Below are 19,025 nucleotides of genomic sequence, written 5' to 3'. Positions count from 1 at the left end.
GGAGAAGTCTCGTGGACTTCCACCTGTGCTTTTTGGTTTGAAGGCTTGTCCAAAATGCCTTTTCGGTTGGGATTCCATTTCCTTACGCTTCCCTTTTGCCCTATGGCGAGGGTTCGCGTCGGAGTCGGATTCCTCCGAGTCATCCTCCCAGTATTCGAATTCTTCGGCCTGTTGTACGGAACGCAAGCGTTCGTTCAACTCGGCCTGGAATTCCTTTTGTCGTGCCTCCGCCCATGCCTTGACTTCATCGAGAGTTTGGCGGGGGAGTCTTCGTTTCTCAACCTGGGTATCAGTGGATCCCAGTAGGCGATCATTTACTGCACTTGCCCCAGCATGAGTAACTGGGGTAGTGTTCGTAAAATTTACTTCACTTGCCTCGGCTTGGGTAACCGGGGTAGTGTTTGTAAAAACTGTGTTACCGGTATTCCCCCTAGTAGCTGGGGTCGTGGTTACCGGAATTTCTCTAACCATCTTTGTAGAAGTTTGAAAAAACTGGAGAAAAATGTAGTTCTAGCTTTATGCACGGATGGCGCCAATGAAGAAACACTAACCGGACCCGGACAGATTACTGGTAACCTGGGGGTTAGATAGATGTTTCCCACGAGGGGTTAGACCCTTGGAAGATGGTTCTTCTGATAACCTGCAAAACAGACACCGTGAGCTCGTCACTGAGAAGGGGGGGGGGGGTTCCTCCTTGTGACCACCCTCCGGCGTGAGAATCAGACTAGATTGCTCTTTAAATATAAAAGTATATTAAGAGATTGCTAGAGCAGATATCAGGTATAATATGATGATAATGTGATAAGATATGATATGATAATACAAGATAAGATGAGATGGTCATACCATTTGTGGTATTTATAGCCGAAGGTAGGTTTCCAAGGAGGTATGGCCGGCTGCAACAGTGTTCCTGTTCCACCAACAGTAGCCTACGCACGTGCCCTGCTGGTAGTTGGTGGGTAGGTAGCGGCTGATAGCGACCAGGCCTGCTGTATACTATTCCTTTTCCACCAACTGTCAGCTACGCACGTGGTATGACAAGAGTTGGTGAGTAGGCAGCGGCTAATAGTGACACAGTACAGGAGCATGCCGCTCGCCATACTGTGTCAGTAAGCTGTCATATCTTTAGTCAGATCTTTTTCCCATACCTCGTCAGGTATAGTACAGAAGATCTTCCTGTATCGTACGGACTGGCTTATTTGGGCGGGAGTATTCCCCCTCCCGCCCTTTTGCGGGATAGTTCCCGGCTTCGCTCATTCCTTCAGGTGACACTGAGTGATTGAGAGCTAAGTGCCTTGTGCGTGTAGCCTTGCTGCGCGGGTGGCCTTCCCTGATGGCTTGTATCCGAGGCTGCGGGGACAGGCGGAGTCCTTCACCATCGGGAGGCATTTCCTGCGGGACCAGCTTGCGTACTGCGCGTAAGGACGTCACGTCTCTGAGCATGGTTGGTCCTGCGGATCCAGTTGGTTTCTGCGCAGACGTCCCTGTTTAAGGTGAGTCTTGCGGGTCCAACTGGGCTCTGCTGGGACCTACCTCTTCACATGGGCAAATTTATATCCCAGAGATAAACTGGATCTTGATGATGTTATGCTTAGCTGTTACCATCGGGTTTAGAGATACAAAGCGTATGGGCAATGCTTCGGGATTGGCGGTTATTACAGTTATGTTGGTTACAACTTGCTTAATGTCTCTCGTGATCGTCCTGTGCTGGCACCAAAGTGTTTTTGTCGCAATTGGTTTCGTGGTGTTTTTCGGGACGATTGAAGCTTTGTATTTTTCGGCTTCTCTTGTTAAGTTTCTTGAAGGGGCGTGGGTCCCGATCGCACTCTCGCTTATCTTCATGCTTGTGATGTACGTGTGGCACTACGGTACGATTAAAAAGTATGAATTCGATGTCCAAAATAAAGTATCGGTGGATTGGCTATTGAGCCTGGGCCCAACGCTTGGCATAGTCCGGGTTTGAGGAATCGGACTTGTTTATACCGAGCTCGTTTCGGGCACCCCTGCAATCTTCTCCCATTTGCTTTCCATCAAGTGCTTATTTTCCTTTGTGTGAAATCAGTCCCGGTCCCACACGTGCGACATGAAGAACGGTTTCTCGTGGGCCGTATAGGCCTGCAAAAGCACCGTGTGTATCGATGCATAGTCAGGTACGGTTATCGTGACGTTCACAAGGATGATGTCGAGTTTGAAAAGGATTTGGTTTCTAGTGTAGCCGAGTTTATTCGGAAGCAAAAAGACAATACTACCCCTGACGGGCTCAGCGTCAATGGGGAAATATGCAACGATGGCGAGGCAATGAGTGTCGTTGGAACATCTTCCACGCACCAAGATGGGCCTCACCCATTAACCAAGTAAAGAAGAGAGTGAGGTTTGAAGCACCCGAGAGCCCGAAGATGGATGATAGTTCACGGGCTGAGTTGCGGGATCTAATGGAGGCTCGGGAAGCTGGGATGGCCTACATTTTGGGACACGCGTATGTTAAAGCGAAACAAGGGTCGAGTTTGGTTAAAATGATTGTTATAAATTTAGGTTATGAGTTCTTGAGAAGAAACAGCAGGCCGTCAACCGACTCGTTAACCGTACCTCATGCGTCGACACTTGAAGTAGGAATGGTATATCACGTGTGAATACCGAATATAACTAATGTTTTTGTAAATATTTTTGTGGTTTAGCTATATATGTATAACTAAAGGGTGGGTCGAACAATAATATCTGATGATCCACCCTTTCTCGTGGTGGTTGTGGGCTGCGGTTTGCGGGTTTTTGAAGTTTCATAGAAGATAGGTAAGTAGGTATAGTTTTGTATTTCATGGGCAATACCCACATCCTGAATCTATTTTTTTCATCTTTTAATTGGGGTTGTTTTAAGCATTGTATAGTTTAAAACGAAACGGGTTGGGTCGGGCGAGTGCTGGTCATGGGTCATAACGGGTTAGGGTAATACCGAGTACAGAAAATGCATAAAGCCATGTGATTAAAAGATAATATTTTCATTAAGTTATTGTTTTAATCAGCGTTGTAAAAATCGCTAATCGGTAGTTGGGCGGTGAGGTGGGGACTAGCGATTAATCGGGATTATTCGAGATTAATCGGATTGAATTTTAATGTGTATTTTTCAGTTTTATATATACACGCACACATTTTTATATGTAATTTTTAGTTTTATACATACACAAACATATTTTAGCCAGAAATTGGTTGGAATCTCACTAGAAGTTTTTGCTGGAATCTCGCCGGAAACCATTGATTTTGGTCGGAATCCTGCTGGAAACCACTGATTTTGGTCGGAATCTCGTCGGAAACCATCGATTTTGGCCGGATTTGACCGTTGACCGATTAATTAGCCGACTAGCCTAAAATTAATCAGTGATGTGGGGATTAGCGATCAATCGAGGATTAATCGGTACCTGGTCGGGATTTTTACAACACTAGTTTTAATGAGTATGAAATCTCTAGTTTTCAGTATTAACCACCGATTATTATTTAAATTTGTTTAATATATATAAAACTTAAAACAATAAATAATGAAACTAGGTAAATTATTTTCTATACTCCAGCCATTTTCAGACCATGTTTATCAGTGTGTTGTTTCATGCCACCGTGATTTGGTATCAATATTTTTACAAAATTAACTTATCAATATATTTATAACCTTTTTAATTTATTGTAGTTCACTGTATTTCCAAAACATATATTTTTGATAAGTTTATAAATATATTGTTAATAAGTAAGCTTTTTCATTTAACACTAGACTATTTCTTGGTCAATAACCAACTTTCTTAATATTTTTCATAATTTAGCATAACATATCTTATCTAGATTTTATATTAACCTTATGATTCAAAGTGTTTAGAACAAATATAATCCTAAATCTACATGTTTTTATAGTTGTTAGATAGCAACAAAATGTTAACCTAACTAATTTTGAAAAGTTAACGTTAATTATTCACTTAAATGTTAATTGTTAAATGCTAAATCCAAAAGAACAAAGCCAATAAAATAACTGATAATTGTTGAGTGGGTGTGCTCTTGGTCTAATCTCATTGGTTTTGGGATTAGTCAACGAATGACTAGTTTTTGCTACCCACTTTATATTGTTTCTTTAGTTTAATTAACTATTTGTTTAAGTATTGAGTGTGCCAAAAAGGAAAAGGATAATGTTGTATTATTATATAATTAGGCAAATAGCCTAACATACCTATAGGCTAAATCTCTAATTTTAAACAATCTATCGTGTAATGTGTTATCATAAGTATTCTATTTACTTGTTTCAAGATGATGTATAAGATGTTTATACTTTTATAACAAAAGTTTATACTAGCATACCATAAAAACCAATTGTAAGTAAAAAACTGTAAGTATTACTATATAAGTACTCATATTTATTTGTTTGAAGATGATATATAAAATGTTTGAAAGCATGACTCTTGATAGAGGCCGTCACTAAAAACCCTTAAACATCGCTCTCTTTGCACATGATGCAATTCTCCCACATTATGTTTTTATTAATGTACCACGCGTTTCATATGTTGTTCTCTGTTTGCTTTGTATTAATTAGTCTTTGTTGGTTTTTTCTATTAATATTACCATGTCATTCTCATACATCAGGGGTGTAAACAAGCCAAGTTGAACCAAGCCCAAGCTAGGCTCGTTTCGATCTATTTTTTTAAAGCTTAAGTTTGGCTCATGAGTTGTTTTTTTAAGTCTGAATTTGGCTTATTTATTATTTATTAGTTAATTAATATATGTTTTAATTACTTTTCTTAGTTTTGATTAAAAAACCCCTTAAACGAAGCCAAAGCTTGGCTCAAACTCGTGTAGTACCTTATATGAGCCAAAGTTGAACTCGAGCTTGACCGCGCAATGTAAAATTAATACACGTAAGCCCAAAAGAGGTAAATATTATAAATACATAAGGTTCAAGCACGATAAATAAACGAGCTTTATTTTAGGCCTGGACTTGGCTCAAGCTTGACTTGTTTTAAGGTTTGTATCAATCCAAACTCAAATAGATCGTGAACATCTTGGCTCGTTTACGCTCCTAAACACAAGGAAATGGTTCTTAAAATTACTCAAACAGAAGAAAAAAAAACTATTTATTTATGTAAAAGACAAAAGATGTTTGGTATTTAAGATATTTTTGTGAAAAATACCATGTCATATGTTATATGAAACCAACTAACGAAGCAAGTAACCATGGTTAAGAAAGTAAGTTAAGTAGAAGTGTTGGTTAAGTTAAGTGTTAGTGCGGTGGCAAGTTTATCCTCTTTCTCTCTCTAAAACTAAAGTCTTAATAATATTCTCCACTCTCTTTCTCTTTCTAAAACCGGATTCAGTTTCAACATCTGCCTGCAGTTGAACAAGATTGTAACAAGATCCTCACAGGCAAGCCAAGTACTTTACTTTGTTGTCTCTTATATTAATTATAAAACACACACATGATTACTTATGTTATGTTCTGTTTTACTTTACTGGTTTTAGAAGAAGATCTGTTACTGATTCTTATTTATTCATACATCATTATCATTCATATTTGTTTCTAAGTATTCTTTGTTATAGGAAACCATTTTTTAAACCAAATTAACCATTTCTTAATCGACCCGTTCTGACCCGAACCCGCCCAACGAGACCCGTTTGCCAGTCTTATACTTTTTAGTATTCTAGTTTGCTTCCAACTAAAAATCTGTATATATTTAGGAAACTGTTGCTTAGGCCTGTAAACGAATCAAACGGACACAAACACTTAATGGAACACATATTATGTGTTTGTGTTCGTATATATAAAAAATAATGAACAGGTTCGTGTTTGTTTATGTCATTTGTTTAACCTCTAAGCCAACAGTTCACAAACATAAATGAACAAACAAAATTGAGCATATATAAACAAATGTAAATGAGCACAAACAAACATAAATGGACACACTTAAATGAACAAATATAAAACCATTTAACAAGATGACTCTTCAAGATAATATTTAATAATTCTCTATTAATATGTAAACGAACATAAAAAAACGGACATAAATGAACATACATAAGCAAACATAAAAGAATGTTCACGGACATAAATGAATAGACAAAATATGTGTTAATGCTCGTTTGTTTAATTAAACGAACACAAATTTTATGTTCATGTTCGTTCGTTTATTAAATAAACGAACTTCCCGGCTAACGGATCACGTTTCACGAATAGTTTACCGAACGTTCAGTTCATTTACAGGCATACTGTTGCTTTTGTTTTCTATCTTCTTAGTATACATTATGCAAAATAGTATTCATAATTGAATCTAAATGACTTTACTCTTCAAGTATGAACATTCAAGAATGTGAACCCAAAAAAAGAATGTGACTATACAATATAAATGTTTCATGTTAGTTAACCATACTACCTACATGCTACATCTTATTCAGGATATTTGATTGCGATATCCCTGTCGTCGGATGCGTTTATATAATAACAAAACACCGGTATACAAATAACAATGGCATCAAAATCTTGTGCAAACATTTTGGATTTGTTTCCTGATAAACTACTGGATATCCCTCACACTCCAAGAAATCTTCCACGCGTCATGACCCTGCCCGGGATTATCACCAACGAGGACTCCGATAGCGTCTCATCCGTTTGCCACGAGAGAAAAATTATCGTCATGAATACTCTACCGTTACATATTCAGCGCGACCCGGACACCCTAAAGTTGACTTTCACTTTTGACGAAGACTCACTTTATTGGCAACTAAAAGACGGGTTTTCTCCCGAAACTGAGGTTGTCTATGTTGGTTCACTCAAGGTTGAAGTAGATGCTAGCGAACAGGAAGAAGTCGCGCAGAAGCTTTTAAAAGAATTCGGCTGCGTACCGACATTTCTTCCGCATGATCTTTATAAAAAGTTTTACGCCGGGTTTTGTAAACAACAGTTGTGGCCACTTTTTCATTACATGCTTCCCATTTGCCCCGACCACGCGGACCGGTTTGACCGTGTTCTATGGCAGGCGTACGTGTCTGCGAATAAAATATTTGCGGATAAAGTTATGGAAGTTGCTGACCCGGATGTTGATTACATTTGGGTTCATGATTATCATCTTATGATATTACCTACATTTTTAAGAAAACGTTATAACCGAGTCAAACTCGGTTTTTTTCTACAGTCCGTTTCCCTCATCGGAAATTTATCGAACTCTTCCCGTACGAGACGAGATTCTCAAAGGACTTCTTAACTGTGACCTTATCGGGTTCCACACGTTTGACTACGCGCGTCACTTTTTGTCATGCTGCAGTCGAATGATGGGCTTGGATTATGAATCCAAGCGAGGACATATCGGGCTTGATTACTTTGGTCGAACGGTGTATATCAAGATTTTGCCCGTCGGCATCCATATGGGCCGGCTTGAATCCGTGTTAAATCTTCCGATAACATCTAGTAAAGTCAACGTCATTGGTCAACGGTTCAAGGGGAAGAAACTGATAGTTGGAGTTGATGACATGGATATCTTTAAAGGCATTAGTCTTAAGTTACTAGCATTTGAATATTTGTTGCAGACGAACCCTGCGGTACAAGGTAACTTGGTTTTGATCCAGATAGTGAATCCCGCAAGGAGTACCGGAAAAGATGTACAAGAAGCGAAATGGGAGACTTATTTAATAGTGAATAGAATCAACGAGACGTACGGGTCACCGGACTATGAGCCTGTGGTTTTAATCGACCGACCCGTTGCTCGTTACGAAAAGTCAGCGTATTATTCAATGGCGGATTGTTGCATAGTCAACGCGGTTCGGGACGGAATGAATTTAGTACCGTATAAATACATCGTTTGCAGACAACACTCGCCTCATGCAGATAAATCAAGTATGTTAGTTGTCTCTGAATTCGTCGGGTGTTCACCGTCTTTAAGCGGTGCTATACGGGTCAACCCGTGGGATATCGAATCAGTAGCGGGAACAATGAAAGATTCCGAGAAGAAGTTAAGACACGAAAAACATTATAAATACGTAAGCTCACACGATGTTGCTTATTGGGCCCGTAGCTTTATGCAGGATTTAGAAAGAGCGTCGAAAGATCATTACAACAAACGTTGCTGGGGTATCGGTTTTGGACTCGGTTTTAGAGTCGTGTCTCTTTCTCCAAGTTTCAGAAAACTATCTCCGAATTATATCGTTTCCGCGTATAAAAAGTCAAACCGACGGGCTATATTTCTTGATTATGACGGTACGCTCGTCCCGCAATCGTCCATCGTAAAGTCTCCTAGTGAAGAACTGGTAAGCATCTTGATCACACTTTGCAATGATCCGAAAAACACGGTTTTCATTGTGAGCGGACGGGGAAGAAAATCGTTAAGTGAGTGGCTTGCACCGGTGAGAAGCTCGGTTTAGCCGCTGAACATGGCTATTTCACAAGGTATTATCATTTTAACATTTTTTATCTAATAGTTAAAAAGTTTTTTTTAATAATAATAAAAAATTGTATCAGTTTGCAGGTGGAATGGGAGTTCTGAATGGGTATCGAGTATCCCGGCTACTGATCTCGAGTGGAAGGAGATAGCTGAACCGGTTATGAGGCTGTATACCGAAGCAACCGATGGTTCAAGCATCAAGGTCAAAGAAAGTGGTCTGGTCTGGCACCACCAAGACGCTGATCCCGACTTCGGTTCGTGTCAAGCTAAGGAGTTGTTGGTGCATCTAGAAAACGTGCTAGCTAACGAACCGGCCGTGGTTAAACGTGGTCAACACATAGTTGAAGTCAAACCTCAGGTATGTATGCTTCCAAATTTCAGCCAACTCATAATATATATATGAATATTAAAATTTATAAATTTTTTAAAAAGTTTATAATTTTTCTTTTAAATTTATAATTTTTTTATATTTAGGGTGTGACAAAAGGATTAGTTGCGGAGAAGATATTATTAAAAATGGCGGAAAGCGGAGAAGGTCCGGATTTCGTGACATGCATAGGGGATGACAGGTCAGACGAAGACATGTTTGAAAGCATTAGAAGTACGGTTACGAGTCGAGACATATTTGCGTGTACGGTTGGTCGGAAACCGAGTAAGGCTAAGTATTATCTGGATGACACTGGTGATGTTATTAAATTGTTGGGAGGACTTGCTAATGCTTCAGATCCAGATACTGGTAAAACTGCTAGATTTCAGGTTACTTTTGATACCATTTTTTGAGTGTTAAATCACATGTACAGTTTCATATTTTAACCGGATATGGTGTGCATACTTGTTGAATTGACTTCAAAATTTGTTAGCATTTGATGGGTTGATTTTTATTTTTTAAATGTATAGTTACTCTTTTGGTATTATAAAGGCGAATGGTATCAAACATACAATCACATAACTTAATAACAAAGTATTTAAATAAAGAAAGAAAACACATAATTTTAAAATTTCCTTTGGATCTCATCTCGATAACGTTTATAGTTGTTTCCCGAAAAAGGAGTGATGTATTCATTCATATATCCTTTTCGTTATCCACATTCCCAAAAGACCCTTCTTTCCTTTGAAAAAATAAAAAAGCTATTTTATCACTTTTGTCATTAGTCATAACTTAAATCATTTTATATCATTAGACCGAAAATGATGTGTGATGTAAACTTATTATGTAAAGTCAATTAAAGTTAACAAAAAATAATTCCATAATTTATGTTTTAAAGACATATGATAGGGTATCGACTTTGCACTTGGTATCATTACCATAAGGTTCAAAATGTCTAATACGAAAAAACTAGTGTAAATGAGATATGAGTCACATTTGTAATGATTTAATGGTTCTTTTGTTATATTGCTATTGGACCGAGTGTTGTGGTCCTTCATAAGGCGCCATTCATGTTCCAGGTCAATTCATTTCATCGGTGTCAAGTGCAATTGCATCTTTGCGTATCGCCATTCTTCCATTTTGCCATTGCAACCCAAACAAATTCACGCATGTGGAGGATGGGGGGCGTCAAAGGGACTCTTCACAACACTCACTTTTGATACCAAATTGTACGTTTGTAAGGGACCATCGTCTCCTCTCCCTTTCTTCTATGTAGAAGTTCGGATATCTGAAAGTTTGGATATCCGATCAGATAGTGAACCGGATTTACGGAAAAAATAGTAATTACAAAAAAATTTAAATAACTACTTTTAAAATAAAAATATTTTGGATATCCAAAATATCTAAAAAATTGTCCAAAATATCTAAAAATTATTTGAAATATCCAAAAGTTATCAAAAATTTATAAATAACATTTGTTAAAATCACTATCTGAATCCAAATATGAATTTTCGAATAATTCAGATTCAGATATTTCATATACGGTTCGGATCTAGATTTTCTTAAACACCCCTACTTCTATATGTACATCCGTGGGAGCAATGAACCAATTGGCGATGGTCCAACCTTAAATAACTCATTTACATTGTTGAATGCAATTTTACCAAATTTAAAACAAACTAAACTAATTACAACTTTTAACAATTGAAACAAATTTAGTAAAAAAATAAACACCAATAATCTTTTTAATATAAAAAAACAAATCTCAAGTTCTTTTCTTCCTTTTTATTATCAACAAACAAATAAAAAACATTAAAAAAATAAACACATTGTCTTTCTGAACCCCAACTACTGTCTTCCACTGGCCCTGACACAGTTTCTTTCTTGTCATTTCCACCCCTCATCTTTCCCCTTATTACCTTTTCACACCCTTTTCATCAAACACAAAGCCACACACTCCTTTTAATGTTTTAAGTACCATTACATTACCTTAGGGTTCTACTCTCTGCACTTAAACATGCCCAAACTTGTTCTTGTCTTTGTGTTTGTGTTCTCACTTGTTGTCTTAACTGCTTCTGCTGCTCCTTCTACTTCACCTGCTAGTAAGTCTATATATATTTATATAATTATATATATACTACTACATTTCATTCATTCACTCACTCACAGGATCTGCAGTTATCACCACTTACACTTACTCTTTTTGCAGGGCTTCTTAATGGGATCTTCTCTAATCTTGCTTCTGCTTTCATTAAATGGGCCTGGTCTTTCAAACCCATCACCAAAACAAGTAAAAGTTTTTTTTTTCTTTTTCTTTTTTATAGATAATTACATATGTAAACAATTGCCTTGCCCCCAAATGTTATTTTTGCTTAATAGTTGTTGGGTTTTTTTTTTTTTTTTTTTTTTTTTTTTTTTTTTAGCGATCACGGGGCGGCCATTAATGAAATTTGAGAGCGGGTACAATGTCGAAACAGTTTTCGACGGAAGCAAGCTCGGCATTGAGCCGCATGCTCTTGAGGTTCTGCCTAATGGGGAGCTTCTTGTTCTTGATTCTGCTAACAGCAATCTGTACAAGATCTCTTCATCTTTGTCTTTATGTAAGTATATATATTTAGTTACTCAACATTTCAATTGTAATAAATAAATATAATGGTGTTAGATAGATTTTTAATTGTAATGAAATTAATGTTAATTTTAAAAATATTTAGATTGTAGGCCGAAATTAGTTGCTGGATCGCCCGATGGGCATTCGGGACATGTAGATGGAAGGTTAAGAGAAGCTAAAATGAACCACCCGAAAGGTCTTACGGTTGATGATAAAGGGAATGTATACATTGCCGATACCGCCAATATGGCTATTAGGAAAATAAGCGATACAGGTAACGAGTTCATATTCATGTTCATTTTCGTCTATTTATTTAACATTTTTGTATATAAGATATGTTACCATTTGTTATATTTGGAGCAGGGGTGACTACTATTGCGGGAGGTGGGAAAGTGTGCCGTGGGGGCCACGTAGACGGGCCAAGTGAAGATGCAAAGTTTTCTAATGATTTTGATGTCGTCTACATTGGAAGTAGTTGTTCTCTTCTTGTTATAGACAGAGGAAACCAAGCTATTCGGGAGATCCAACTACCGTTTGAGGATTGTGCTTATCAGTATGGAAGCGGTTTCCCTATGGGTAAGTTAAAAAAATTCATTTTAACGTTACTTTGTCACATTCACATGATTTAATGAAAATTGTTCGTTTATATTTTTTTCAAACTTGTTGCAGGGATTGCAGTGTTGGTTGCAGCGGGATTCTTTGGTTACATGCTTGCGTTGCTGCAACGCAGAGTTGGTAGTATGCTTTTCAATCAAATGGTAAGTCTTAGATTCTTGACTCGCATATTATTTTCTAGTCAAATCTAGCTTTTTTCAACCGTCAAGTTTGATTTTTGATATCTACGGTTTTTCGTCACCAGTATGTTTTGTCAGTAATGTGTGTTATAAAAGTTAGGATATGTTGGAGGCAGATCTGTTTATGTTCGAAAAATGGATGTGTTTGACTTCAAAAGTCAACAATGTCTAATGACTCATTTCTTGCAGGATGAACCACAGACAACAATGAATCCAAACATGACACCAACACCACCATACCAGAAACCGACCCTAAGGCCGCCACTAATCCCACTAGATAACGAGCCCGAAAAACATGACGAGGGTTTCATTGCATCTCTCGGAAAACTCATGGCCAATGCCACATCATCATTCTCCGAGATCTTGACCAATATCTTCCCGAGCTTCAAAAAGAAACAGGTTAATAACTATCACTACCAAAACCAACCACCATTTCACCAAAACCACAAGTTCGGCCCAAACCCGTGGCCCGTTCAAGATAGTTACGTGATCCCAGACGGTGACGAGCCACCCCCATCTATCGAGACCCGAAACCCCACCCCGAAAAAAACATACCCGTTTATGACAAACGATGCTGAAAAAATACAACAGTTTCGTCAGAGCCGCCATCTTTACAGCGGGTGGGACCGTGACTATCAACAACCACAACAACCGCAACAGCCGCAGCACCCACAGCAGCAACAGCAGCAGCATCACAACAGATATTATTCTTCGGTACCGCAAACTTATTATGAACAAAGCACAGAAAAAACCAATGAGATTGTGTTTGGAGCAGTTCAAGAGCAAGCTGAATCAATGGTCATAAAGCCATTGGATCACGGGAGTTCGGTTTATGATGATCGTGGTAAGCTTCGCTCTCGTTCTCGTCCCCGTTCCCGTCCTCATCCTCGTGGTTTTGCTCATGGTGATTGATGAATCATGTGATAATAAGATGGTGAATTGGAAATTATTTGATTGTGATAATTAATTCTGGTATAATGGTATGTTTAAGAATATAGTAGTAGTAGGATGTTTAAGAAGCTGCATTTGTTATGATAAGTGAATATTAAATTTTCTAGCAGTTTTTTCGTCGCGGTTATGAAAAAAAATATATTCTAGGTTGAACAGTTAACTGCGGTTTTACGAAACAACCAATCAAACCAGCTGGGTTAGTTGGGTCGGGTTTTGAATCAAAATTAATAATTTAAGAACAAATATTATTATTATTATTTTTATTATTATTATTATTATTATTATTATTATTATGGAGTGAGGTGTGTGGTGTATTTTAAAAGATCCAACATGTGCATGTGGGATCAAGAATGTCTTGTGATCACTGTACTTTGTTACCAACTTGTACATTAAATTAGTTATAATACACTTATTATATGTTTCAAGATCCAAATACTCTAAATAGATTAATGTTTGTCCCAACTAATAATATTGTGTGTGTATTGTACCAAATCCAAACATGTATTGTTCTTTTCTATGTTTCTTTATGTCTAGCTGGTCCAAATAAGAGCATGTTGATATCAATAAACATCAAGTGCTCATTATAGTTATAACATAAATATGTATAATTATAGTATTGATTAAGTATTAGTAATGAATAAGACAAGTTGCAAAAAGGTGGTCACGTGGTTGATGAAACACTGAAAACAAATAAGCATGATGGTGCACATGATCCACCAACGGTAACTTCCAAACAACACAAACAAAACATTCAAGATCCCACCTTTTTCCTAATATTATTAATCTTGTGCATGCCACTAAATATCTTTTTGGTCACTTTCCTCTTATGCTTCTCATCATATTTGTTTATTCATTTGTTGTTTCACTCACAACTGATGATAGAGATGTCGTCGGAACCTTAGGTGCTCCTACGAGGTTTAAGATCCTCATGGACGCATGCATTCACAGCTTATCGTCGTTTATGGGCAAACATGCAATCACTATGTAATCAGCGAGGACGGTGAATGTTATTTGTAAGTAACTAAAAAGGTTATAAGTTAATCACCTATTAGTTAATTGTCACTCTAGATTAACAAATCTTTTAATGTTACTAATTGTATCAAATTAATTATTTGGTTAGTCTTCTTTGTATATCCCAATGATCAAAATTACATATATCTAAATTAGAGAATAATATGTAACAAGGCAGTAACACAACACTTCATTAAGAAAAGAGAGATAATCATATAATATAACAATTATAAAGTTGAGAGAACAAAGAGTTAAGATAGATGGAGCTTAATGGAGGAGAGAAATGGGATCTTAAATGGGCCAAAAAGCCCAAAACCAATGGGTTGAACTCAGATGGAACAAAGCCCACACTATATATATTCGATTCGGTACAGGATCCATAACCGGTATTCGATCCAGTTTGAATTATGTTATGAAAATATATTGGTTGAAACCGGTTAAACCAAACTGGTCCAGTTTCAAACTGATCTTGGTCTGACAAAGCACCTTTCTAGCCTTGCAAGCCGCCTGACAAGGCACCTTCCTAGCCTAGACGGACCGTTGGGCTCCGCTGTATTGGTTGGGTGTTTTTTCAATGTTTATTTTGTAACATGTCTATTTTAGTAACTTAAATTTAACTAATATTTGGTACTCTTTTAGTAACACTGAAAAGGAGGATACTCGTCATCAACATTATTTGTATAATGCTTCTAAAATAAATAATTTTGCTGTTTCTGGATTGTAGGACCAATATTTCTAAACACCATGGGCTTTAAAGCCCATCAAACGTACAGTTGTCATCTATATCTATAAATTATAAGCATGTTTTAGGCTTACAAGTTACAATAATAACATGTTTCTACCATGCCTACCAAAATTATTTTACATGTCTAGTTGTTTACTAACTAATAGTTAAGTCGAATAAATTCCTCGATTACAAATGTTCGTGTTACTGACAAATTATAATCTTACATAGTTTTAAATTTCTTGTAAAAAAATATACAATAATATCCTCTGCGTAAACTACAAAATCCGGTGATCGAATTCTAGAAAATAAATATAAAAGACAACGGATTATCTAGTTAGAAACGGTCATGGAGTGTCCATGTTTGTACTTATGTTGGTCGATCTCAATGTTGGCATACCGCCAGTTCTAACAAAAATTTAACATCGTACCATCTGAGATGACAGAATATTAAACGTCTTAGATATTACATGTGTCGGTAAAGCTCACTTTTACCGGAGTGAGAGTGAGATGATACGAAATGTTAATACATTAGGCACGTACGTGATTAGATTGGGGCCATTGTAGAAAGGTCCAATGTTTTTATAACTCTGAGACTTGCCTAATAACTACAACTAGTACTGTTTAATAGGATCAACAATTAATCTATATATCTATATGTTTATATACCATAAAATCATTACAAAGAAACCGGGACCAATGACTATATATATATATTCAACTCAAGGCTAGTTATATATGGACCAAGTACTTGGGACCGTTCACAAACCTAGCAATTAAACATGATCAACATGCACTATATTTATATACATATATATAAGCTTACTTCAAAAACCATCATGATTATTTATTTATTTTATTTAGTAATTAAACACACCAAAACTAATATAAAAAAGGGGAAGGAAAACAAAACAAAACAAAACACTCTTCTAATAATACTAAGCTATACCAAAACAATCTTCTAAATAATATTAATCAACCACTAAATACTAATTAATATCCATTGTTGGGCATGCAACTGCTTACACTCAAGTCATGGTGATAACCAAAATGTTCATGGTTATAAGAAGTCATAGAACTGCTACACTCTCCACCATCCTTCACATCCTCCTCCTCAATCTCCTCTTTTGCTTCGACCGCCCAAACGTACTGTGACGGTGCAGCCTCACAAAATGATGGAACCGGTGGCGCTGATGATGAAGAAACCGGCACAACTGATGGGAGTTTGGAGAGGAGAGCTTCAAGGCTGCTCATGGAAGGGGTTATGTTCATTGGTTGGTTGTAATTGTACCGGTGATAATATTCGGGTGGTGGTGGTACCATGGTTATGTTGCCACCATGAAAATGCCATGCTTCGGATGTGTTGTAACCTTCGGGTTTGAATGGGTAGGCTGAGGATGACGGGTGTGGCAATAATACTCCTGGGATGCTTTCTATGTAGCTGAACTTCTTTCTTAGTAGCACCACATAGTTCAAGTCCTCAATCGCCTTATGTATTACAGTAAAAACAATTTGTAAGTGTATTACACGATTCTCGTAGTTTTTACACAATAGTAGTTATATATGGACCGGTATGACCTCAAAAGCACCATATGACATGCATAAATGGTCATATATGTGTCATATGTCATGCAAAAGACTAGCCATATGCATTGTATGCGGTGATGTTTGCCAAATCATACGACCCATATTTTTGACTAACTTAGATATTATAGTCATATTATTGATGTGACCATTGTCAAAATAATATGACAAGCATGACCATTTTTCGCTCTGTCATATGATAAGTATGATATGGCAGATATGTTGGTATACAGATTTTAAGATGGTTATATCCATCACCTTTTTAAAATGAATGCTCATATGTGTACATATACAAAGAGAAAGAGAGAGAGGCAACCTTATGAAGGGATCCTAGTTGGATGACACCTTCTCTAACAGCAATTAAAGCAATGGTCTGCAAAGATTAAGCACTAGCTATCAATTATGATTCCAAAAAGAAAAAGAAAAATCTATACAACAGTCTTCATGAGTTAAAAGTCGCTATGGATCATGCACAATATATTGTACCTTTATACCAGATTGGAACTGAGCTTCCCATGTCCTTGGTTGCTGTTTCAATGTAACACCATAAATGAGTTTAAAGTCATTAACTATACATTGTGCTTAGTGCATAATTTTCACCTTTAGAATTTTATAATTATTATATCATAAGCATTTATATATTAATATCTTGAAAATATGTATTCTTACTGAGTCAGCTAAATTATTCCAAGCAGACAAAAAATTGATTTCTTGATCATTTGGCTCCTTGAATATCCACTTGTGACTGTGATCTGCTGCTACTTTTCCAATTAATCTGAATTTTTTTTAAAGAAAATAATAAAAATGTAAGTAACTATATTATAAGAAGTTGAAATGCAATTAGGGAAGGTGAAATTCCAAGAGCACCCTTCGCCGTAGTTATAAATTTCGTGGGACATCTTGAAGAAGAGCTCAGGTTGAAGGCCATGACATTGTTGGTATTCATGATCAGCATAAGCTGAACAATCTCTAGTGTTATTCTCACTTGTTGATGATGCTGCAAAATTACAAAAACCATCTTCCCATACCAATATCCTGTTTAAATATATAATTAATCAAGTAGTTACATCTTTAAAAGTTAACTATAGAAATGAACATAAACACAAATAAGAGTAATAAGTTATATAGTCTCACCAATAATCATTCAACTTTAGACTTTTAACAAGACACTGAAAACTATATCTAAAAAGTTCATACAAAATCTTAAGAAAAGAAAAGTGCTTATAATTATAATATAATATAGACAAAGAAAGTTGAGTAAGCTACTAAAATCTTTATAGATTTTATGATTATAGTTTGACAATATTAATATGGTAATACAAATGTCTACAATAATTTAATATATGAATTTCTTATTTTAAAAATACCAACCACAATAACATCAATAAAAAATAATATATAAATAATAACAATAATAATAAAACCTTGGGATTTCAGAGGAATTTATCTTTAACAATGACATTATAGTTAATTAGTATACATAATAATAAATAATGAAGATAGATAATGGTGTACCAATTTCTTCTGTTGCCTCTAGACCTGTCATATGCTCCCCCCACAGCATCCCATCTATAACAATCACTCAAGAAAGTAAACATTAATAAGTGTTTGTGAACCTTAATAATGATGTTCATTTCCTTAAAAAGAAACACTAAAAAAGTTTAGTTTAAGAAAAAGAAAAGTATTAAAAAAAAAGTGTTAATAATTAATAAGTTAGGGTTTATTAATTAGTACTTTGGTGGAGGGTAGTTTCTTGGAAGAATTCGCCAGAAAACAGCATAAACCCATTGTGAGTTTTCATGAATGCAAAAGCTTCTTAATGTATGTTGAAGCAGATGTGTTACTGCTACTTGGTTTTGCTGCTCCATTTGATCACACTCTCTTCTCTCTCTATATATACATATATATATATGTTTCTCTCTCTATAAATATATATTCTCCAAAAGAAGTGAAAACCAGACACCCTTTCCTCCCTTTTATAATGCCACTTTCATGGATACCTCACATTTATATTATATACACATTTTTATCTCTCTTAGATGTAGACACTTCCTTCATATTTATAAACATATATATATATATATATATATATATTTATATATGTGTAAATGTATGTGTGTGACTTGTTTATGAATGATGATGCTACCTTTAATATTGTATTTACATAGAAGTAATTTGCAAAGGCCCACAACAATCCACCTTTTTTCAAACTTTCATTCATAAATTAACACCTCTCTCTCTCTCTCTCTCTCTATATATATATATATATTATGAGCTATCAGTATGACCAAACCTTATAATTCCATGTACATCATGACGCTATGTACACATATACATATAGATAAATACATATACCATCTCTGACAGTACACCACTCTTAATGACTTCAGTCCCAGTAAAACTACTCAGTAAACAAGAGTTTCTGCAACTAACTACTGCCATATACTATATATTACTATTTTAAAGTTAAACTCATTTAAGGAAAAGAAAGTCTTAAATATTATATAACACATTAACATAGCATGTTAAGTTATGAGAGTAAATTAATTAATCTTCAATCTTTTTTTATTTTTAAGAAGCAAAAAGTATAATA

The 19,025-nt window shown here is 36.1% G+C and overlaps 2 protein-coding genes and 2 pseudogenes across 3 annotated transcripts; 3 read left to right on the top strand and 1 right to left on the bottom strand.

Annotated features, from left to right (window-relative positions):
* The first annotated feature begins 1,493 nt into the window (after positions 1-1,493).
* Positions 1,494-2,882, top strand: LOC143599144 (potassium transporter 6 pseudogene; annotated as a pseudogene).
* A 2,444-nt stretch (positions 2,883-5,326) lies between these two features.
* LOC143599155 (putative alpha,alpha-trehalose-phosphate synthase [UDP-forming] 10) lies at positions 5,327-9,298 on the top strand (annotated as a pseudogene). The gene is made up of 4 exons (XR_013147245.1): positions 5,327-5,397; positions 6,415-8,398; positions 8,478-8,751; positions 8,868-9,298. The product of XR_013147245.1 is annotated as a putative alpha,alpha-trehalose-phosphate synthase [UDP-forming] 10 (transcript).
* A 1,672-nt stretch (positions 9,299-10,970) lies between these two features.
* On the top strand, positions 10,971-13,287 carry LOC143599156 (uncharacterized). The gene is made up of 6 exons (XM_077077181.1): positions 10,971-11,050; positions 11,184-11,360; positions 11,472-11,642; positions 11,732-11,944; positions 12,038-12,126; positions 12,352-13,287. Exons 2-6 carry the CDS (start codon positions 11,204-11,206, stop codon positions 13,072-13,074), a joined length of 1,353 nt encoding a protein of 450 aa, XP_076933296.1. The 5' UTR covers positions 10,971-11,050; positions 11,184-11,203; the 3' UTR covers positions 13,075-13,287.
* Positions 13,288-15,650: 2,363 nt separating this feature from the next.
* LOC143599149 (protein RICE SALT SENSITIVE 3-like) lies at positions 15,651-18,506 on the bottom strand. The gene is made up of 7 exons (XM_077077177.1): positions 18,167-18,506; positions 17,948-18,001; positions 17,300-17,467; positions 17,102-17,207; positions 16,919-16,960; positions 16,749-16,805; positions 15,651-16,336 (listed from the first exon to the last, which is right to left on the bottom strand). The coding sequence occupies exons 1-7, from the start codon at positions 18,298-18,300 to the stop codon at positions 15,842-15,844; spliced, it is 1,056 nt and encodes a 351-aa protein (XP_076933292.1). The 5' UTR covers positions 18,301-18,506; the 3' UTR covers positions 15,651-15,841.
* Positions 18,507-19,025: the final 519 nt, after the last annotated feature.

Source organism: Bidens hawaiensis, unplaced genomic scaffold, assembly GCF_021521415.1.
Source record: "Bidens hawaiensis isolate Kalapana, Puna unplaced genomic scaffold, B.hawaiensis_p1.1 tig00051564_1, whole genome shotgun sequence".
In the NCBI taxonomy this organism is placed as follows: Eukaryota; Viridiplantae; Streptophyta; class Magnoliopsida; order Asterales; family Asteraceae; genus Bidens; species Bidens hawaiensis.
This window is presented reverse-complemented; position numbering and strand designations above follow the sequence as displayed.